The 20,346-nt window shown below is 48.9% G+C and overlaps 1 protein-coding gene and 1 long non-coding RNA gene across 9 annotated transcripts in view; one reads left to right on the forward strand and one right to left on the reverse strand.

Annotated features, from left to right (window-relative positions):
• The window catches only part of PI4KB (phosphatidylinositol 4-kinase beta), a 36,841-nt gene extending 16,507 nt beyond the window's left edge, over positions 1-20,334 (forward strand). For 2 of the 8 annotated variants that reach the window (XM_054528251.2, XM_054528267.2), the window contains 11 exons: positions 2,482-2,526; positions 4,961-5,188; positions 6,400-6,627; positions 9,120-9,229; positions 10,467-10,571; positions 10,798-10,921; positions 13,400-13,665; positions 17,919-18,051; positions 18,320-18,440; positions 18,999-19,061; positions 19,432-20,334. In XM_054528251.2, the coding sequence (XP_054384226.1) occupies positions 2,482-2,526; positions 4,961-5,188; positions 6,400-6,627; positions 9,120-9,229; positions 10,467-10,571; positions 10,798-10,921; positions 13,400-13,665; positions 17,919-18,051; positions 18,320-18,440; positions 18,999-19,061; positions 19,432-19,613 (1,605 nt within the window). In that variant the 3' untranslated portion in view covers positions 19,614-20,334. The remainder of the gene's footprint in view (positions 1-2,481; positions 2,527-4,960; positions 5,189-6,399; positions 6,628-9,119; positions 9,230-10,466; positions 10,572-10,797; positions 10,922-13,399; positions 13,666-17,918; positions 18,052-18,319; positions 18,441-18,998; positions 19,062-19,431) is intronic. The other 6 variants (XM_009244471.3, XM_054528289.2, XM_054528273.1 and 3 more) reach the window with 5 other exon arrangements.
• On the reverse strand, positions 17,952-19,434 carry LOC134762066 (uncharacterized). Its single transcript, XR_010141596.1, has 2 exons — positions 19,226-19,434; positions 17,952-19,091 (listed from the first exon to the last, which is right to left on the reverse strand). It is a non-coding gene; the product is annotated as an uncharacterized LOC134762066 (long non-coding RNA).
• Positions 20,335-20,346: the final 12 nt, after the last annotated feature.

Below are 20,346 nucleotides of genomic sequence, written 5' to 3' on the forward strand. Positions count from 1 at the left end.
ATCCAGCCCCTTTGGCATTTTGAGGATGCGTCTGTCAAGGCTTGTGTCCCCTAAATACCAAAGGAATTGGTTTTCCTTTTACTCATCCTTCTTCCCTTTCATGTAACATGCATTCACTCAACATGTAGTTATTGACCTTGTACAATGTGCAAAGCCATGTGCTAGAGGCTGTGGAGGATGGGGAATAAAATGTTATCCTTCCCTCTAGGAACGTGTAAAGTAATAATGAAAACCCCAGTATCTAGGGAACTGTTTAGTTTGTGACTCTCTTGAAAAAGTTGTGTTCTGCCATAAACAGGAAGTATACGGCTTACTAAAATGAGGCACATAATTATCTAAGACCTAAGCAGAGATACTCTAGGAGAATCTCTAGGTAGACCCTAACACTCTGCTCCCAATCTCTTGCTTTTATTTTAGGTTCTGAGTTTAATACTATGCTCCTACCACCAGTAGAGGGGCTCCCAAGGATGAGGTCGGGCCTCAAAGAAGAGGCTCAGGGGCAGCATGTACAGTTCTCTTCCTGCCCGTGGTCTCCCTGCAGAGTTGTTCTCTGCTCAGCTCTCACAGTGTTCTCTTTCTTACTCTGAGGAATCCTGTACACTCTCTCCCACAGTCAGAAGGCTGTGCGCTGATTTTTCACATTTTCCACCACTGCTCCTCAAAGCCTGCCCCTTCAAAGCCATTTTATCAGCCTAGTCGGGGAACTCTGCTCAGGCAGTTTGTCCTCCCATTTGTAACCAAATGGCAAATATTTTGGTATAGAATGGGGGAGCTAAGAGGAGAGAGTGATTTAGGTATCACACCCTCCCCCACATAATGACACTGTTAGTAGATTAGCTTTGTCTTTTCAGGACTACAACCTTTGTACAGAGATATCTGCTGCATGTCACACTGGAAGCCCCAGTAGGCCTTCTAGCTTGGTATGGTGTGATGTCAGCTTCTTGCTTCATCTTTACTCCCTGGAGCTGACTCAGTATGAGTGACTCAAGCCCAGGGAGTAGGAGAGGAGCAGGTCATGATATACCTCCCTTCCCCCAGGGCTGTTAATGAGTCAGACAGGACCTGTCTGTGACAGAATCAGCTGGAGCGTTGCTCAGGGAGCCAATATCCTGCCTGCTGTTCCTTCTTCAACCAGCTCGTAGGTAGAAAATAGAACCACTAAGTCATAGACTCTGACATCCTCATTGCCTTAATTCTCCCACCACTTTCTACCCAAAATGGAAGAGTTGTTGCCTTAGGGGCATGTTTCCAAATGTGGCTTCTCCCTCAAAGTGCTCCAGTCCCCAGATTCTTCAAGGAAGGACCTGACCATAGGACCTCCAGCTAGAATAGAACTGAAACCATGGAATTGAGTTCAAGTGGATGCTTGAATCTACTCAGCAGATTTCAGAGTAGAAACTCACTGACCACTGCCCTTCTGCCCTGGGAGCTCTTACGACTTTGTCTTTTAAGTCTAACCCCCCCCAACCTCAATGTCCCCCCAACCTAGATTTGTGCACACATGCTGCCCTGTTCCCTGCCCTGGTAGACCATGTTGGACACAACCCAGGATGAGCCCTGTGCATGAGTGTTGCCTCAGAGCTGCTGAGTGAGAGTTTGACACCATCTCTTTCCCCTGTTTTGCACACGGACATGTATGACACAGGAATGGGGTGATGTTTAGATAAATCCTCTGGGCTGGGACTAGGACAGCTGCTATCCAGCTAGTCAGCTTTCTAGATGGATATAGCTAACTCCCCAACTTATATCAAAAATTGTAATATATTGATTATCATGTGGATAGCCTGATAGGAAGCCTAAGGGGGTTTGGTAGATAGGAGATTGATTTATCCTTCACTCCCATCAGCATCCAGCCCAGAGATTTTGGGTTCATGGGTCTAGGATGCTCTTTGTCACAGAGGTTCAAGATTGGGATTCAGCTTCCCAGGGTGATAATGAGGCTAATTAGAGAAAAGGTATACCTGCCACTGAAAGTTTAGCTTTTCTTCCTCCCTGAGGTTTCCAAAAAGCTGGAGGAACATGGGGTTTCCAGTATGGGAGCCATGCAGCTTATTAAGTTCAGTCCTGTGGTGGTCCCCATGGAGAAGGATTTGGTTGAGAGCATGTGAGTGGGTTAAAAAAAACAGCAGGGAAGCTTGGCAGTGCAGTTACTGCCCTAGGGACCCAGCTTTAGAGCTTTGGCCTAGAAGGAAGATCCATTCAGTTGAGAATAGAAGGGAATAAAGTGAAAAGCAGAGGCTGCTTTGTCTCTTCAGTCCTTCTGACCTTAAAGTCTGAGCTGCCCTTCCAGCATCTCCCACAAGTGGTCAAGCATCTGGGCAAGTAGCATTTCTGAGTTGACTTTCTTTTATTAAAGCAGAAAGGTAGAACTTCACTAGAGAAGCAGTTACGATCCAAGTTGGAGCTAAATTCTTTACCTTTGTCTCTCTCCCCTCCCTTCCCACCCCCTCCTTCTCCCTTTGCCCTCTGGCCCTTTCCCAGGAGCTCTCCTCCAGCACCGAGAGTATTGATAATTCATTCAGTTCCGTAAGTGGGGCCAGGCTGGGACGGGGTGGCAGGCTCCCCCAATGGCCGCATTTCCTCTCCGTCCCCAGGTCTTCTGAGCCCCCAGGCCAAGGCTGGAGTTAAAATGCCCCTTTTCTTACTGGGAGATCAGCTCCTCCCTCCCAGACCTCCCAGATCTGCTGGAGTCCCCCTGACCTTTGCGGTGGAAATCCTGAGCCCAGGCTGAGATGAGCTCAGCTGATCCTTCTCTCAGAGACAGCTGGAGTACAGTGCTGCTCAGCCCCCACTGAGTGTCTGGAGCAAACAGCTGGGAGGGAGGTAGAATTCACTCCTGGATTGGAGCCAAAAACTGCCTGGCAGAAACCCCCAGGATCCTGTTTCTCCCACCCAGAACCCTTTCCCCATGGCTTCTGCCGTCAGATTATCAAATATTTATTCATAATCTTCTAAATGCTAGGCCCTGTGCTGGTGAGCTGACTCCAAAAACAAATAGGACTTGGCCTGAAGGAAAGTTTTGCCTCTCCACAACTGGTTTTCTTTTTAACTTCAACCACATTTTTTCCAGATCTGAGTTCTTCCCTTTTCCCAGCTCACTGCCCAGGATGTTCCTTAATCCCCTCTCCTTTCTTGTTCCCTCTGGACTAACCCCTGACCCTTTGGTCCCACAGGGTCTTGGACCTTGTTGCTGGGCAAAGACGTGAGAGGAAATGCAGGACCTCTGGGAGTTTGGATGATTTTTTTTATATTTTCTATTTGATTTGTCTGTCAAATCAGTTTTCTCTGTTCTGTGCTAATCCCCTTTCAGTCATGATTTCTATCTCCTCCCATGTGGCAGAGCCTCTCTCTTGAGGCCTGGGGTCGCATTTCTAACATGCTCACGTAACTTAGGGGCCCCTAACCCAAATGCTGATTTGAGAATGGGAAGGAATTCTGCCTTTTCTAATCTGAGATGATTATGAATTGGTTGGGGTAGAGGGTCCTTGGGACAGAGATCAGTTGCCGTCTGAGTGGATTCAGATGAAGGAAGAAGTGAGTCTTCAAATTTCCTCTTATTTTCTTTCTCTATTAGACCCCCAGGATATTTCCAGGGACCTTAGAAACCCAATTCCATTGTTTTCCTTTTCTTTATCTCTTTTCAATAATGTCACCTAAAGCATTCCTGAAGGATTTAGACACCCTCTTTCAGTCCCTATGTGGCACTCTGAATCATCTCCCAAGAGGCAGAGGCCGGGATGAGCTTTTCCTTTGAATCCTGGCACTGTTGCACACGCAGAGGTAGGCCTGATACGCCCCAGTTTTCAAAAGAAGCTCTTTTAGAGTGTGAGGGAGCAGGATAGAAATTCTCTCAATCCAGAAACTAAGGAAGACACACGGAAAGGGAGAGAAAGGTTTGGTGAGTTAAATGCTGTTTCTACAAGAGGAGGAGAGATTGTTTATATCCAGCTGAGGGGAGATGGGATGGGGAGTTCGGTGGCTATCTTGATAAAATGCCCCTTACGGTAGAAGGGCTTAGACTGGGAAGAGAGCCCTTCTTCATGTCTAGCTGAGTCCCTCTTTTTCCCCACCTGCACCTTAATTCCAAGACCAACTTTGCTCTTTCTGAGGATGACTGAATTGCCCAGCACAAGGAGTCAAACTCACAGCAGGGAATTAATATGGGGAACCTAGTCACTGAGAGGTAGGGGAAGAGGACCCAAAGAGGAGTCACTAAAAGAGACAGGCCTTCAGGGCCAGCATCAAGGGCTAAAAGGAGCTGTTGCTTTCTCCATCTACCTACTTCCTTCCATCTACTTTTTCTTTCTCCTTGATTAATGTAAAGTCTGCTCATCCGCTCATCCTCTTTCCATCCCCTGCATGTGCATTGACGCCTTGTAAGAGACTGTGGGACGGACAGGGGGATACCATGGAAATCAACAGAACTAATTTGAATGACGAGCATCTTTCCTCTTTGAAAGTGGAAATGTTGATGTGGGGCTCCCTTCTCTAGCCTTGCGGGACTTGGCAGAGCCCCTCGGCAGAGATCTAGCCCAGGGATCCAGATGGGGAGAAGGACAACCCTGTTCTTGAAAAGGGTGAAACGATTCAGGTGTAAGCAGCTCTTCTCTCTGTGGCCCTGGCTAACCTATCCAGCTGTGTCCCCCTGCTCACTCTAAAGCCTTGGTACAGTCCTTAAGGAACCCAAGTCCAAGAGAAGAGGAGTGCATCCCAGTTACCTGGACTCATGGCCTCCCTTACCTTCAAGGGATAGCCTATAGGGAAGGAATGTGCTGGCTATTCTCAATTCAAGTTGTGAAGGGTGGGTGGAAGCTCCTACTAAGACTAAAAAACAGCTCCTTTCCTAGAGTTCTCCAGATACTGGGGTCCCCGGCCTGCATGGCCAGGAGTGACTGAGTGAGTGGGCCATTGTATTCTGTGGTTTCTTCACCATCTTTTGTCTTACCCCAAACCCCTGTAGCCTGTTCGACTGGCTCCTGAGAGAGAATTCATCAAGTCCCTGATGGCGATCGGCAAGCGGCTGGCCACGCTCCCCACCAAAGAACAGAAAACACAGAGGCTGATCTCAGAGCTCTCCCTGCTCAACCATAAGCTCCCTGCCCGAGTCTGGCTGCCCACTGCTGGCTTTGACCACCACGTGGTCCGTGTACCCCACACACAGGCTGTTGTCCTCAACTCCAAGGACAAGGTAGATGGGTTCTGGCCCAAACCCCTACCCAGGACGTGACTCTTCACCCATGGTTTTTCAGGGTTTGTGTGTATGACCAGTGATGCCCACACCAACATCCTAGACTCCCTTCATAATTCATGATGCATATGTCAACCATGACTCTGTCTCAGTGCAATTGTGATTTTGAGAGCCCCCCGTATCCCTTTTTGGGCTTTGTTTTTCTGGACCAAAGAAACTTAATCTTTTTAGCTTCCTTCTTGCTGTATCTTAGGAGAATTGTTCTTCACCCCATCTTATGGTCATTTTGGTAGCTTTTCTCCAGCCCTTCTATAACTCTTGGGCTTTCCAGATACAGCAACCATAAGGATAGAGAAATATTTTGTTTCTAAGACCATTTCTGATCAGAATGAGCAGACAGAAAGAGAGGATGCCCAATTCACACTGGAGAGAATTAGCTGAATTTGTGTGCTGACTGGAATGAGTATTCATGGTTCAGATTCTTCTTTTTTTTTTTTTTTGAGATGGAGTCTCACTCTGTTGCCGAGGCTGGAGTGCAGTGGCACAATCTTGGCTTACTGCAACCTCTGCCACCCAGGTTCAAGCGATTCTCCTGCCTCCGCCTCCCCAGTAGCTGGGATTACAGGCACCTGCCACCGCACCCGGCTAATTTTTGTAGTTTTAGTAGAGACGAGGTTTCACCATCTTGGCCAGGCTGGTCTTGAACTCCCGAGCTCATGATCCACCTGCCTCAGCCCCGCAAAGTGCTGGGATTACAGGTGTGAGCCACCGCACCCGGCCCATATTCTTCTTTCAAAGGAAATATTGAAGTTTGGGATGCTCCTTGGGACAGTGCCCAGCTTTGTCCCAGTCTTTTTGTCCACTGTAGCTCTCTGGGCCCTGTCTTCAGGACAAGCCCACAGAAGCATCTAGGCCTCCCTTACAGCATGTAATTGATAGTCTATAGTGGTTTGGCCCAAGCGCATCATCTGTACATTTTGGAGCTCAGTTGAAACGTTTTGAAGACTTATGCATTCTGTCACCCAAATTCTTTACATAGGTGATCATAGGACAAGTGTCTGCCCTAAATACAGTGTTCATAGTTTCAGAGGACTACTGGATGAAGGCTGGAGCTAGGAGAAAGGACAGCAGGAAGAACCTTGCTAACAGAGTTGAGATTTGGGGGTTAGTGGTGGAAGTAAGTTGCAAATACTGTCTCACTCTTCCCCCAGGCTCCCTACCTGATTTATGTGGAAGTCCTTGAATGTGAAAACTTTGATACCACCAGTGTCCCTGCCCGGATCCCCGAGAACCGAATTCGGAGTACGAGGTCCGTAGAGAACTTGCCCGAATGTGGTATTACCCATGAGCAGCGAGCCGGCAGCTTCAGCACTGTGCCCAACTATGACAACGATGATGAGGCCTGGTCAGTGGATGACATAGGCGAGCTGCAAGTGGAGGTGAGGAAGTTTCAAGGAGGTAATGCTGGGTCACAGGAGCTTTCTCCAGGAGCTTTCACTATGTTGGAAACAAGACAGCATATCCCAAGGCAGGGTAAGGCAAGTACCCAAATGAGTGGTGTAGGTAGTGAGGGGTAAGAGGGGGAAAGCTCTGAACAACTCTAGCCTGGAATAGATTCAGGTGGAATTCGTTTTCCAGGTGAAGGAATGTAAAGAGATTTAAATGTAAAGAGGAACTTCTAGGCCAAGGGGAGTGAGGGAAATTTAATGAAAATATTTATTGAACACCTATATAAAGTTGTCATAGAATAGCAGAGGATGAGAAGTCATACGTTAATTCATTCAAGAAATATTTATTGAGGGCCTTCTATGTGCCAGACCTGAGTGCTGTGTGCTAGTGAACAAGACTTGGCGCCTGCCTACAAGGGATTTATGAGCTAACTGGAAAGAGAACAAGGCCAGTAAGCAAGTAGTTGTAGTGTGGTGAGAGTCAAGCCATGGGGGAAAGGATAGGACATTATAGGAGCACCAGACTTGGGGCAGGCATCACAAGAGATTTCCTGGAGGAAGTAATCTCTCAGCTGAGGCTGGAAGCATGGGTAGGAATTAGCTGGACAAAGAGTGCTGGACAGAGGGAACACTGCATGCAAAGGCCGGAAGACAAGAGGGAGCTTGGGCCATTATAGGAATTGAAAGAAATTTTGTCTGGCTGTGATGTGCAGGTGTGAGGTAAGAAGTGGTGAAGAATAAGACTGGACACGTGGGCATGGACCAGACTATAGGAAGGACACTGTAAGCTGGGGAAAGAAACTTCAGCTTTATTCTGGGGCATGAAGAGCCAGAGCAGAATTTTGTGTAGAGCTATTAACACAGCTGGCCAGGCGCAGTGGCTCACACCTGTAATCCCAACACTTTGGGAGGCCGAGGTGGGTGGATCACTTGAAGTCAGGATTTCGAGACCAGCCTGGCCAACAAGGTGAAACTCTATCTCCACTAAAACTAGAAAAATTATGCCGGGTGCGGTGGCGCACGCCTGTAATCCCAGCACTTTGGGAGGACAAGGAGAGCAGATCACCTGAGGTCAGGAGTTCAAGACCAACCTGGCCAACATGGTGAAACCCCGTCTCCACTAAAAATACAAAAATTAGCCAGGCATGGTGGCATGTGTCTGTAATCCCAGCTAATCAGGAGGCTGAGGCAGTAGAATTGCTTGAACCCGGGAGGCGGAGGTTGCAGTGAACCAAGATCATGCCACTGTACTTCAGCCTGGGTGACAAGCAAAATTCCTTCTCAAAAGAAAAAAAAAAAAAAACCCAGGTGTGGTGGAGCATGCCTGTAATCCCAGCTACTCCGGAGGCGAGTGATTCTTGAAGCACAAGAATCACTTGAACCTGGGAGGCAGAGGCTGCAGGGAGCTGAGATCACAGCACTGCACTCCAGCCTGGGCGACAGAGTGAGACCCTGTCTTAAAACAAAACAAAACAAAAACACAGCCAAGGGTTGAGCGCAGTGGCTCATGCCTGCAATCCCAGCACTTTGGGAGGCTGAGGTGAGCGGATCACCTGAGGTCAGGAGTTCAAGACCAGCCTGGCTAACATGGTGAAACCCCATTCCTACTAAAAATACAAAAAATTAGCCGGGCATGGTGGCGCACACCTGTAATCCCAGCTACTTAGAAGGCTGAGGCAGGAGAATCACTTGAACCCGGGAGGTGGAGGTCGCAGTGAGCCGAGATCACACCATTGCACTCCAGCTTGGGCAACAAGAGCGAAACTGTCTAAAAAAAAAAAAAAAAAAACACAGCCAGGTTTCACTTTGCCAAAAGACAGAATCTCTGTCTTTGTGCTTATAGTCCAATTGGAGAAATTAGACATTTAAGAAAAAAAAATTTAGATATACAACAAAGCAGTGTGTACTAGGTGACAAATGGAGTTGAGAAGAAATGCTCTGGTATAAAGGAGAGAAGAGACTTGACATGAGCCTTGGGGTCTGGTAGAATATTCTGTATTTAGAGAGAGATGAGAAGATAAGATTGAATGACTTAGATTGAAGAAACTGTCAGAAGCTAGTCTGCAAAGGGTCTGCTTTGGACCTTAGGGGAGAACGCATCCCTATCCTTGGGGGACTCTCAGTGAGGCTGAAATTTTGAGCTCCTGTGATGGTCATGGCAGTGGTTTGCAAACTTCAGTGCATCGGAAGTCTTCTGGAGAACTTGTTAAAAATTCCGACTTTCAGATCCCATTCCCAGTAATTCTAATTCAGATTGATGGTGGGGCCTGGGAATCTGCATTCTGGGTAATTCTACTGCAGGTAGTTCACATGTTGAGAAGTGCTGCTCTGGGCAGCCTAGGGTCCCAGTAACCAACATGGTGTGTAAGCAGAGTTTGAAAGAGAGGGATGAACATACTGCAGTGATAGCAAGCAAGCAGGAGGGGAAAGACAGGAGACCTATACTTTAGCACTTCTGACCAGCACTCCCCTGCTTTCTCCAGCTCCCCGAAGTGCATACCAACAGCTGTGACAACATCTCCCAGTTCTCTGTGGACAGCATCACCAGCCAGGAGAGCAAAGAGCCTGTGTTCATTGCAGCGGGGGACATCCGGTATGGCCAGATCACATTGCCCCTCATTTTTCATGCCTCTTTCAGGAACTTCCCATCTCTTTGTTACCTTCCTCTCCATCTCAATCATCTATTGTTAGCCTGTGTCTTTCCGTCTTCTTTCATTCTGTCCTTGTTTGGGGCCACCAAACTTGAGGCAATGAAGGTGTAGGTTGAGAAATTACTTGGGCTACCAAAGAAGGAAAAGAAAAATTTTAAAAGGACTCCAAAGGGACGAAAGCACCAGAGGGGCCAGGCACAGTGGCTCACACCTGTAACCCCATCACTTTGGGAGGCCGAGGCGGGCAGATCATGAGGTCAGGAGATCAAGACCATCCTGGCTAACACGGTGAAACTCCGTTTCTATTAAAAATACAAAAAAATTAGCCAGGCATGGTGGTGGATGCCTGTAGTCCCAGCTACTCGGGAGGCTGAGGCAGGAGAATGACGTGAACCCGGGAGGCGGAGCTTGCAGTGAGCCGAGATCACGCCACTGCACTCCAGCCTGGGCGACAGAATGAGACTCCGTCTTGAAAAATAAAAACAAGAAAGCACCAGAGGAAGGAGTTTGAGCAGTGTGTCTCAAAGTGGGGTCTCAAAGGGACTGTGTCAGAATCCAGGGGGAGGAAGGAGGACTTGTTGAAAATGCAGATTCTAGGCTGGGCACGGTGGCTCACGCCTGTAATCCCAGCACTTTGGGAGGCCGAGGCGGGTAGATCATAAGGTCAGGAGATCGAGACCATCCTGGCTAACACGGTGAAACCCCATCTCTACTAAAAAAAATACCAAAAAAAAAAAAAAATTAGCTGGGCGTGATGGTGGGCGCCTGTAGTCCCAGCTACTCGGGAGGCTGAGGCAGGAGAATGGCGTGGCCCCAGGAGGCGGAGCTTGCAGTAAGCCGAGATCTCACCACCGTACTCCGGCCTTGGAGACAGAGCGAGACTCTATCTCAAAAAAAAAAAAGAAAGAAAAATGCAAATTCTAGAGACACACCCATTCTGAATCAGCCTTGGTAGAGGAATATGGAGGGCCTGGTAATCTTAATTTTAACATGATTACAATCACTAAGTTAGCAAAAAGGTGTCATTGGTTATGTTTTCTCCCATGAGTCCGTTTCAGCCTGGGTTCCTATCTTCATGTGTCCAGAATCCAGGAGACAGTGCAGGAAATGTCAGTATAGACTGGGCATGGGGCTTAGGGGTAGCTCCTCCAAGCAAATGATGTATTTTCTTCCTGCCAGCCGGCGCCTTTCGGAACAGCTGGCTCATACCCCGACAGCCTTCAAACGAGACCCAGAAGATCCTTCTGCAGTTGCTCTCAAAGAGCCCTGGCAGGAGAAAGTACGGTGAGTTGGGTGTGGGTCTCTGAACCCCTCTCAAAGCTCAGAGGCAGTTACAAGTGCTCACTGCACCAACTTTATTGTCCATCAGCCTCCAAAAAAATCTGTCAGACTTCCAGGCCGTCTGGGTCCTTGCCCTATGGGGCGTTTGCTTGGGATTTTTTGTGGAAGCCATGTCTCTTGTCCTTACCCTGGCATCATCCTTTGACACCCTTTACTTCTCTCTTCACAGGCGGATCAGAGAGGGCTCCCCCTACGGCCATCTCCCCAATTGGCGGCTCCTGTCAGTCATTGTCAAGTGTGGGGATGATCTTCGGCAAGAGCTTCTGGCCTTTCAGGTGTTGAAGCAACTGCAGGTAAGAGAAGAGAAGGAGAGGCCAGGCACAGTGGCTGTAATCCCAGCACTTTGGGAGCCGAGGCGGGTGGATCACGAAGTCAGTTGTTCAAGATCAGCCTGGCCAAGATGGTGAAACCCTGTCTCTACTAAAAATACAAAAATTAGCTGGGCGCAGTGACGGGCGCCTGTAATCCCAGCTACTTGGGAGGCTGAGGCAGGAGAATCACTTGAACCCAGGAGGCAGATGTTGCAGTGAGCTGAGATCGTGCCACTGCAATCTAGCCTGGGTGACGAGCAAGACTCTGTCTCAAAAAAAAAAAAAAAAAAAGAGAGAAGGAGAGAAAGGGGAACTCAGCCCAACTCCAGCCAACCTGAGGTGACTACACAGATTATTCTGCCGGGGACCACCTTCCTGCCAAGGTCTAAAACAAAAGCAGAGTAAAGAAAAGCTAGTGCAACTTTACCCTGGGAAGAATAGCCATAGGAACAGCTCCACAGCGGCCTCTTTTGGCCCTTTTGTGACCTGCAGCTGCCCTGTTCTAAGTCTGAACTTCAGAGTGCTAGGTTTGCCTTTTAGATCAAAACTTCCAAAATGTCCTGGCACCCTGGCATGGGCCTGTAGTCTCAGCTAGTCAGGAGGCTGAGGCGGGAGGATGTCTTGAGCCCAGGAGTTCTGGGCTGCAGTCCGCTATGCCAATTGGGTGTCCGCGCTAAGTTCGGCATCAATATGGTGACCTCCTGGGAATAGGGGACCATCAGGTTGCCTAAGGAAGGGGTGAACTGGCCCAGGTCAGAAATGGAGCAGGTCAGGACTCCTGTGCTGATCAGTAACGGGATCGAGACTGTGAATAGCCACTGCACTGCAGCCTGAGCAACATAGCAAGACCCTGTCTCTAAGAAAAATATGCATTTGAAGAAATCAGCATTTTTTTTTTCCTTATTTTATTATTATTATTTTTTGAGATGGAGTTTTGCTCTTGTTGCCCAGGCTGGAGTGCAATGGCGCGATCTCGGCTCACCACAACCTCCGCCTCCCAGGTTCAAGCGATTCTCCTGCCTCAGCCTTCCCAAGTAGCTGGGATTATAGGCATGCGCCACCACGCCCAGCTAATTTTGTGTTTTTAGTAGAGATGGGGGTTTCTCCATGTGAGCCAGGCTAGTCTCGAACTCCCGACCTCAGGTGATCCGCCCACCTCCACCTCCCAAAGTGCTGGGATTACAGGCATGAGCCACCGCTCCTGGCTGAAGAAATCAGCATTTCTAACTGAAGTGAGCCAAAAAGAAAATTTTGCAGAGGCAAAGTTTAGTGACCCACCTTTTCTTAGTGTTAAGTGTGTGCTAAGGCACATGGAAGACCAATTTATTTATACAAGGCACTGAGATTTTTTCAAGAAATAGCTGTCAAGTCTCAAGGTGAAGATCTAAATGTGAACAGTTTCCTAATGCACTACTGAAGTTTAAATCTGTGGCACAATCATTGTAAACATGGGGTTCATTTCTCTAAATTGATTTCTAATCTGAAATTACTGGAAAACTTCCTTTCCCATTTTTGCCAAACTCAGTTTCTGGTTTTTGGCATATATCCATTATTCAAACTTAATGCCTCTAATTTTAATGCCAACACAATTGGTTGTAATCAAATTTTTAAATAATAATAATTTGGTCCTCCCCCTTTAAAAAACAACATAAAAACTTCCCAAATGGTCTGTAGCAGGTAGGTTATAGTGTGCTGAAATATTGATCTTCTGATCCCCCTGGGTTGGTCACCTGCAAGCCACTTAATTTGTTTAATACTGTTCTTTATACCATACAAATATTTTCATTTTCCAGAGAAGTCTTCTCTGGACCTAAATCCTTTCCTTTTTTTTTTTTTTTTTTTTTTTTTCAGAGAGAGTCTCGCTCTGTCGCCCAGGCTGGAGTGCAGTGGTGCAATCTTGGCTCACTGCAACCTCCACCTCCTGGGTTCAAGCGATTCTCCTGCCTTAGCCTCCTGAGTAACTGGGATTACAGGCATGCACCACCACGCCTGGCTAATTTCTGTATTTTTAGTAGAGACGAGGTTTCACTCTCTAGTTGGCCAGACTGGTCTTGAACTCCTGACCTCAGGTGATCCGCCCTCCTTGGTCTCCCAGAGTGCTGGAATTACAAGCATAAGCCACCGCACCTGGCCTCTTTTTTCTTATTATTTGAACTTACAGCTCCCATTCTCCCTGCTTGAGAGGGGATAGTGAAGTTTCCTGTTCTCCCTGCCTGTCTTGGGCTTTCTACTTAGGTGATACCTTTTCCCACATACCTGAGTGTAGTTTCCTGACTTTGTCAGGCCCTAGACTTCCTTTCAAAACTCCCTGGTCCTCCCTGGGTTAAGTGAGTCTTACTCACTTGATGGCTTAGAATTCAATGCTACCAAGGAGAGAGCTTGGAGAAAGGGAGGAGTTTTAGCCTCCTTCTCTAGTTTGGAGAAAGATAAGAGTCCTGTATCCTCCATGTCTTCTCACAGTCCATTTGGGAACAGGAGCGAGTGCCCCTTTGGATCAAGCCATACAAGATTCTTGTGATTTCGGCTGATAGTGGCATGATTGAACCAGTGGTCAACGCTGTGTCCATCCATCAGGTGAAGAAACAGTCACAGCTCTCCTTGCTCGATTACTTCCTACAGGAGCATGGCAGTTACACCACTGAGGCATTCCTCAGTGCCCAGCGCAATTTTGTGCAAAGTTGTGCTGGGTACTGCTTGGTCTGCTACCTGCTGCAAGTCAAGGACAGGTAGGTGACTTCTGCTGCTCATCCTAACATTTCTCCAGGGTTCTCTCTGTCCCTTCGTGTGTAGTTCTCAATTACTTATTACTGCCCTCCATGGCAAAGATGTGAAAAATGAAACAATATATTTTAAGCAGAGACAGATGTGTTCACATGATATTAAGTCAGGAGGCAGGCTAATAAGAACTAGGGTAAAAGGGCCAAGAAATGAAGGATTTATGGGAGGACTAAGGGTTTGAGTGAGCAGGGTCTTCAAGGACAAGGGAGAATGATGACAGAGGAAGCTGCAGGGGAGGTACATCCCAGCTAGAAGAAATAATTGAATGTGATTAAAGCACAGACTGCACTGCATGGCAGTGGAGTAGGAGGTGGTACCATCAGGCAGGTAAATTGAGGCCAGTTGAAGAAGGGCCTTCATTGTGAAGCTTAGGTGTTTTATTTTGCAGGCAGAGGAATGACATGATCCAGTCTGTGTTGAGTAAATGCCCTGTGGCACTGTGGGTGAAGGTGGATGTAATTGGGCGTTTAGCAACAAAGCGAGAGATAATAGGGCCTGGCACTAAGGGTAGTGGTTAGTGACTGAGAGCAGAAAGGAGAAACATGATGGAGATGAAGTGGAAACTCTCAGCCATGAACTCTCCTCACTTCTTATTCCAGCATATGATTTCCACAGCTTGTAAGTATCTGTTGTTTTGCCCAGAGCTGTCATTTTTTTTCAATATCACATGACCTTGATGAAAACTCACTACACACATAGGTGAGGCACATAATGTACAAAGATAATTACACCATCTAGGCCCTGCCTTCTAAGAGTATCTCCCAACAGTGACCCAGGGTCTCTGCCCTGAATGCTCCTATGAGTTCCATCTCTAGACCCTCGGCACAGGGCAGCTGTCCTGGAAAGGTGGAAATGCAGTGGCCGGTGCTGCTGGGGCTTCCAGTAACATGGTGGCCCATTAAGATCTAGCTAACAATGGCTGGGTGTGGTGGCTCATGCCTATTATCTCAGCACTTTGGGAGGCTGAGGTGGGCGGATCACGTGAGGTCAGGAGTTTGAGACCAGCCTGGCCAACATGGTGAAACCCCATCTCTACTAAAATACAAAAAAAAAAAATTAGCTGGGCATGGTGGCAGGCGCCTGTAATCCCAGCTACTTGGGAGGCTGAGCAGGAGAATCGCTTGAACCCAGGAGGCAGAGGTTGCAGTGGGCTGAGATGGCACCATTGCACTCCAGACTGGGCGACAAGGGTGAAACTCCAACTCAAAAAAAAAAATTATATATATATATACATACACATACATACATACATTAGCTGGGCCTGGTGATGCGCACGTGTAATCCCAGCTACTCGGGAGGTAAGGCAGGAGAATTGCTTGAACCCAGGAGGTGGAGATTGCAGTGAGCCAAGATCATGCTACAGTACTTCAGTCTGGGCAACAGGGCGAGTCTCAAAAAAAATCTAGCTAACAAGGCTGAGGCAGGAGGATCGCTTGAGCCCAGGAGTTCGAGACTAGCCTAGGCAACATAGTGAGATCCCGTCTCTACAAAAAATAAACAAAAATTAGCCGAGCATGGTGGTATACAGCTGTGGTCCCAGCTACTTTGGAGGCTGAGGTGGGAGGATCACTTGAGCAGGAGATTAAGGGCAACAGAGTGAGACCCTGTCTAAACAAAACAAAACAACTAGTAGCTAGCTAGCTAACAGAGCAGCTTATTAGAAATGTAGCATCTAGGCCAGATGCAGTGGCTCACGCCTGTAATCCCAACACTTTGGGAGCCTGAGGCAGGTGAATCACCTGAGGTCAGTAGTTCAAGACCAGCCTGACCAACATGGCAAAACCCCACATCTACTAAAAATACCAAAAATTCGCCAGGCGTGGTGGCGCATGCCTGTGTAATCCCAGCCACTCAGGAGGCTGAGGCAGGACAATTGCTGGAACCCAGGAGGTGGAGGTTGCAGTGAGATGAGATCGTGCCACTGCACACCAGCCTGGGTGACACCAAGACTCCATCTCAAAAAAAAAAAAAAAAAAATTAGTCTTAGGCTGGATGCAGTGGCTCACGCCTGTAATCCCAGCACTTTGGGAGGCCGAGGTGGGCGAATCGCCTGACGTCAGGCGTTCAAGACCAGCATGACCAACACGGTGAAACCCCATCTCTACTAAAAATAAAAAATTAGCCGGGTATGGTGGCGGGTGCCTGTATTCCCAGCTACTCGGGAGGCTGAGGCAGGAGAATCACTTGAACCCAGGAGGCGGAGGTTGCAGTGAGCCAAGATCGCACCACTGCACACCAGCCTGGGTGACAGAGTGAGACTCCATCTCAAAAAAAAAAAAAAAAAAAAAAAAAGAAATCTAGCATCTATTAAGTTCTGCCATGGCCTGACATTCTTATATTTAAACCAGATGAAAACCCTGTCAGACACGTGTTTCCTCATGAGAGAAATAACAGTCAGGTAGCTTTTAGACCCTGTGCTCATTCCACCCTGCCAGCCCTACAAATGGACCCAGGCTCTGCATTTGAGAGCTGTAGGAAAATGTAATTTTTTTTTTTTGTGAGACAGAGTCTTGCTCTGTTGCCCAGGCTGGACTGCAGTGGCGTGATCTTGGCTCACTGTAACCTCCGCCTCCCAGAGTTCAAGTGATTCTTCCACCTCAGCCTCCTGATTAGCTGGGACTACAGGCATGCGCCACCACGCCCAGCTAATTTTTGTATTTTTAGTAGAGACGGGGTTTCACCATGTTGGCCAGGCTGGTCTCAAACTCCTGACCTCAGGTGATCCTCCTGCCTCAGCCTCCCAAAGTGCTGGGATTACAGGCGTGAGCCACTGCGCCCAGCCGAGAATGTAATTATTTATAAGGAATTTGATTGCAAGCTTCAGACTATCTCAAAGTGTCAGGATTTTGAACTCAGGGCCCAGGGAGCCTAGAGCTCAGTCCTGGGATTGAGTAAATGGGTGGCAGGGAAGCTGGCACTAGTCAGGCCCCAGGGCTTTCGTTTAGGAAATTAGTATGTTTGGAAGATGAGAGTCCATCCTCTAAAAAAGGAGGGCTAGAGGAGGGCAGGTAGCTGATAAGCCGTTCATATACCTCAGAAAAGAATAGATATAGTCGAGCCATGAATGGAATCAACCACTGGAAAGAAGTGGCAGTAATGAATGAGGCCCCATACTGGAGTCAGGATTTAGGATCTCTTTAACTGCTTCAAAAGTAGTCCTAAGCAGCTTTCCAGCTGGAGCTAACTCTGGCAGTGAAAAGAGAGGCTATGGGACCTTAGGCAAGTAAATCAGTTCCTCTCTCAGGGCCTCTGTTTCTTCACCTGTAAAATGTGAGGTTGAACCATGACAACTCCTAGAACCATTCTGGCTCACAAGATTGTGCCTGGATTGCTAAATCTTTAGTGTTTTCCCTGAGCGGGGAAGAACTCAGGTGGGACTAGGTTCTCCTTTTGTCCCTCCTCTTTTGGCCAAACCAACCCCAGAGAAGGTGGCCCTCAGACCATGAGCTCTTAGCCTAACAAAGCCTCTATTGACACTGAGGAGGCCAGTTATGCTGAATAGGCCAGGCCTCACATGCTTAGCATGTTAATTGTTCCTTCTGCTACTGGCCATTCATGTGGGAATCACAAAGACCTGGGATTTATCTCCCTTTAACTCTTCTACAGCTGCCCTGTACTACTGCCTCCTGAGACTTTTTACATAAGTGATTTAAAAGTTACCCATTGAAGCCCCCATGCTATTTCACATTTCAGCTTCACTCAGCCTGCTTGCCTCTGTTGTTCCCTTCTGGTGAGGCCTCTGATCTGCAGTGGGCTGACAGGAGTTACAAATAACCCACAGGTAAACAGGCTCTGAATAGAGCCTCCCCTGAGTAGAGCACTTGGCATCTGTGACAGCTGGCTGGAGCCTCAGAGGCCCTCTTTCCTTGCTTCTGGATTCTCTACTAGATTGGGATAGTCTGGGTGCCAGAAGTGCAATTTCTAGGAAATTGGGAGAATCTTAAACTATTTTTATTAAATTATTAATAGCGATTTCAGACCTCATAGCCTTTTTTTAGCAGTTTTCTTTTCTGATTTCCTTTCTTTCCACTGATAGCTTTAGGTCCTAGGAAACTGGACAGGAGATTGGAGTTACGGGCAGCAGGAAACATGGCAGGGGACCCCCCTGCCTGGTGTCATGTGGCCAGTGTATTGCTGCTAAGGTTCCAGCCTCAGTCAGTCTGACTACTGCCTCTTCCTCTCCTCTATTCCCCCTCCTCAGACACAATGGGAATATCCTTTTGGACGCAGAAGGCCACATCATCCACATCGACTTTGGCTTCATCCTCTCCAGCTCACCCCGAAATCTGGGCTTTGAGACGTCAGCCTTTAAGCTGACCACAGAGTTTGTGGATGTGAGTCAAGAAGGAGAAGTGCCGCTGGGGTCACTGTATTCTTTCTCTGTCATGGGAGGGGGAGCTGATGGGCTCCCTGCAAATTAGGGATGAACAGAACAGGCAGTAATTAGGGATGAGGCAGGAGTTCCTAGGAGCTTTCTGCCCAATAAGGAAGGGGGAAATAACAGGGCCCCAAGAGGAGGAGGAGTTCTGGTAGGCCAGTCAGGACAGGGACCATCCCCGGTGTAAGACCCCTTGTGCACACAACGCTCTCTTCCCTTTCCAGGTGATGGGCGGCCTGGATGGCGACATGTTCAACTACTATAAGATGCTGATGCTGCAAGGGCTGATTGCCGCTCGGAAACACATGGACAAGGTGGTGCAGATCGTGGAGATCATGCAGCAAGGTGGGGCTGGGGTGAGGTCAGGTGCCATGGTGCCTCAGGCTTCCCCTTTAAGTCGGAGCCCTGGAGCATAAGAAAGCTGATCCCACCCCGAGACTCGGGTTGAGGGAGGGGGGTTCCCAGAGGGTTTCTAGCTCTGGTCCAGTGCCTTGTTTCTCCTTTAGGACATTCCTCCTGACCCTGGTAAGGCTAAGTCCAGGAGGTTGGGGAAGGGGATAGCAGCACCTGCCTCCTTGGCATCTTTAGGGAGAAAACAGGCCCATTTACAGCCTGCTGGCCCCTCCTCACCTCCCCACCCCTATCCAGCTCTGAGTTTCTCAGTCTCCTTCCATCTCTCTTCCCCATTCCACTATGACCTCTGATTGCCCTGTCCTCTGCCACCCTTAAGCTCGGAGAAGTATTTCCCCTCTCATCATTATCTCCTTCCACTACAGTCTTGCCATCTACAGTCTTTTGCCCAGGACCCCCTTCTGTCCTCATCCCCCTCCTCAAGGCTCCAGGTGTATACCAGGTCTGAACTGCCAGTCTCCCCTCCTCCCCATTCCTGCCCCTACCCCACAGGTTGTCGCCGTTGCTCAGCATCATCCCCATCTGGCCCCATGATGACGGTGGCCCAGGTCATCTGTGAGTGTCAGACGTAGCATAGGCAGAGGTCTGCAACCAGATAAGTGCCCAGCTCAGGGCCCACTCCCTCCAGCCTCCTCCCAGCCTGCCCTCTGGGCCCTCCCACCCTTACTGAGGGAGATGTGGTGTTGGTCCCCTTCCTTCCTCTGCCCACATGCCCTCACCTACAGAGGGGCTTAGGCGTGGGGTGATGAGGGGTTCCTGCCGGTTCCTTCTCTCTGCCCAAGCAGAACTGCACCCACATCATCAAGGACCTGAGGCGGGAGGAAAAGGGCACTTCAGATGCCCCAGCTCTGTATTTGCTGTGGCTGATACCACTGCCCCTCCCTCCTGTCCATCCATGACCCTGAACTCCCACTGCTTCCCCCAGGTTCTCAGCTTCCTTGCTTCCATGGCTCCAGCACCATTCGAAACCTCAAAGAGAGGTTCCACATGAGCATGACTGAGGAGCAGCTGCAGCTGCTGGTGGAGCAGATGGTGGATGGCAGTATGCGGTCTATCACCACCAAACTCTATGACGGCTTCCAGTACCTCACCAACGGCATCATGTGACACGCTCCTCGGCCCAGGAGTGGTGGGGGGTCCAGGGCACCCTCCCCAGAGGGCCCTTGTCTGAGAAACCCCAAACCAGGAAACCCCACCTACCCGACCATCCACCCAAGGGAAATGGAAGGCAAGAAACACGAAGGATCATGTGGTAACTGTGAGAGCTTGCTGGGGGGTGGGAGAGCCAGCTGTGGGGTCCAGACTTGTTGGGGCTTCCCTGCCCCTCCTGCTCTGTGTCAGTATTACCACGAGACTGACTCCAGGACTCACTGCCTTCCAGAAAACAGAAGCGACAAATGTGAGGGACACCGGGGCCTTTCTTCTCCTTGTAGGGGTCTCTGAGAGGTTCTTTCCACAGGCCATCCTCTTACTCCGTTCTGGGGCCCAGGAAGCGGGGAAGAGTAGGTTCTCGGTACTTAGGACTTGATCCTGTGGTTGGCCACTGGCCATGCTGCTGCCCAGCTCTACCCCTCCCAGGGACCTACCCCTCCCAGGGATCGACCCCTGGCCCAAGCTCCCCTTGCTGGCGGGCGCTGCGTGGGCCCTGCACTTGCTGAGGTTCCCCATCATGGGCAAGGAAGGGAATTCCCACAGCCCTCCCGTGTACTGAGGGTACTGGCCTAGCCATGGGGAATTCCCTACCCTGACTCCTTCCCCAAACCCAGGGAAAAGAGCTCTCAATTTTTTATTTGTAATTTTTGTTTGAAATAAAGTCCTTAGTTAGCCACTTGTGTCATTT

Source organism: Pongo abelii, chromosome 1 (genome assembly GCF_028885655.2).
Source record: "Pongo abelii isolate AG06213 chromosome 1, NHGRI_mPonAbe1-v2.0_pri, whole genome shotgun sequence".
Lineage (NCBI taxonomy): Eukaryota > Metazoa > Chordata > Mammalia > Primates > Hominidae > Pongo > Pongo abelii.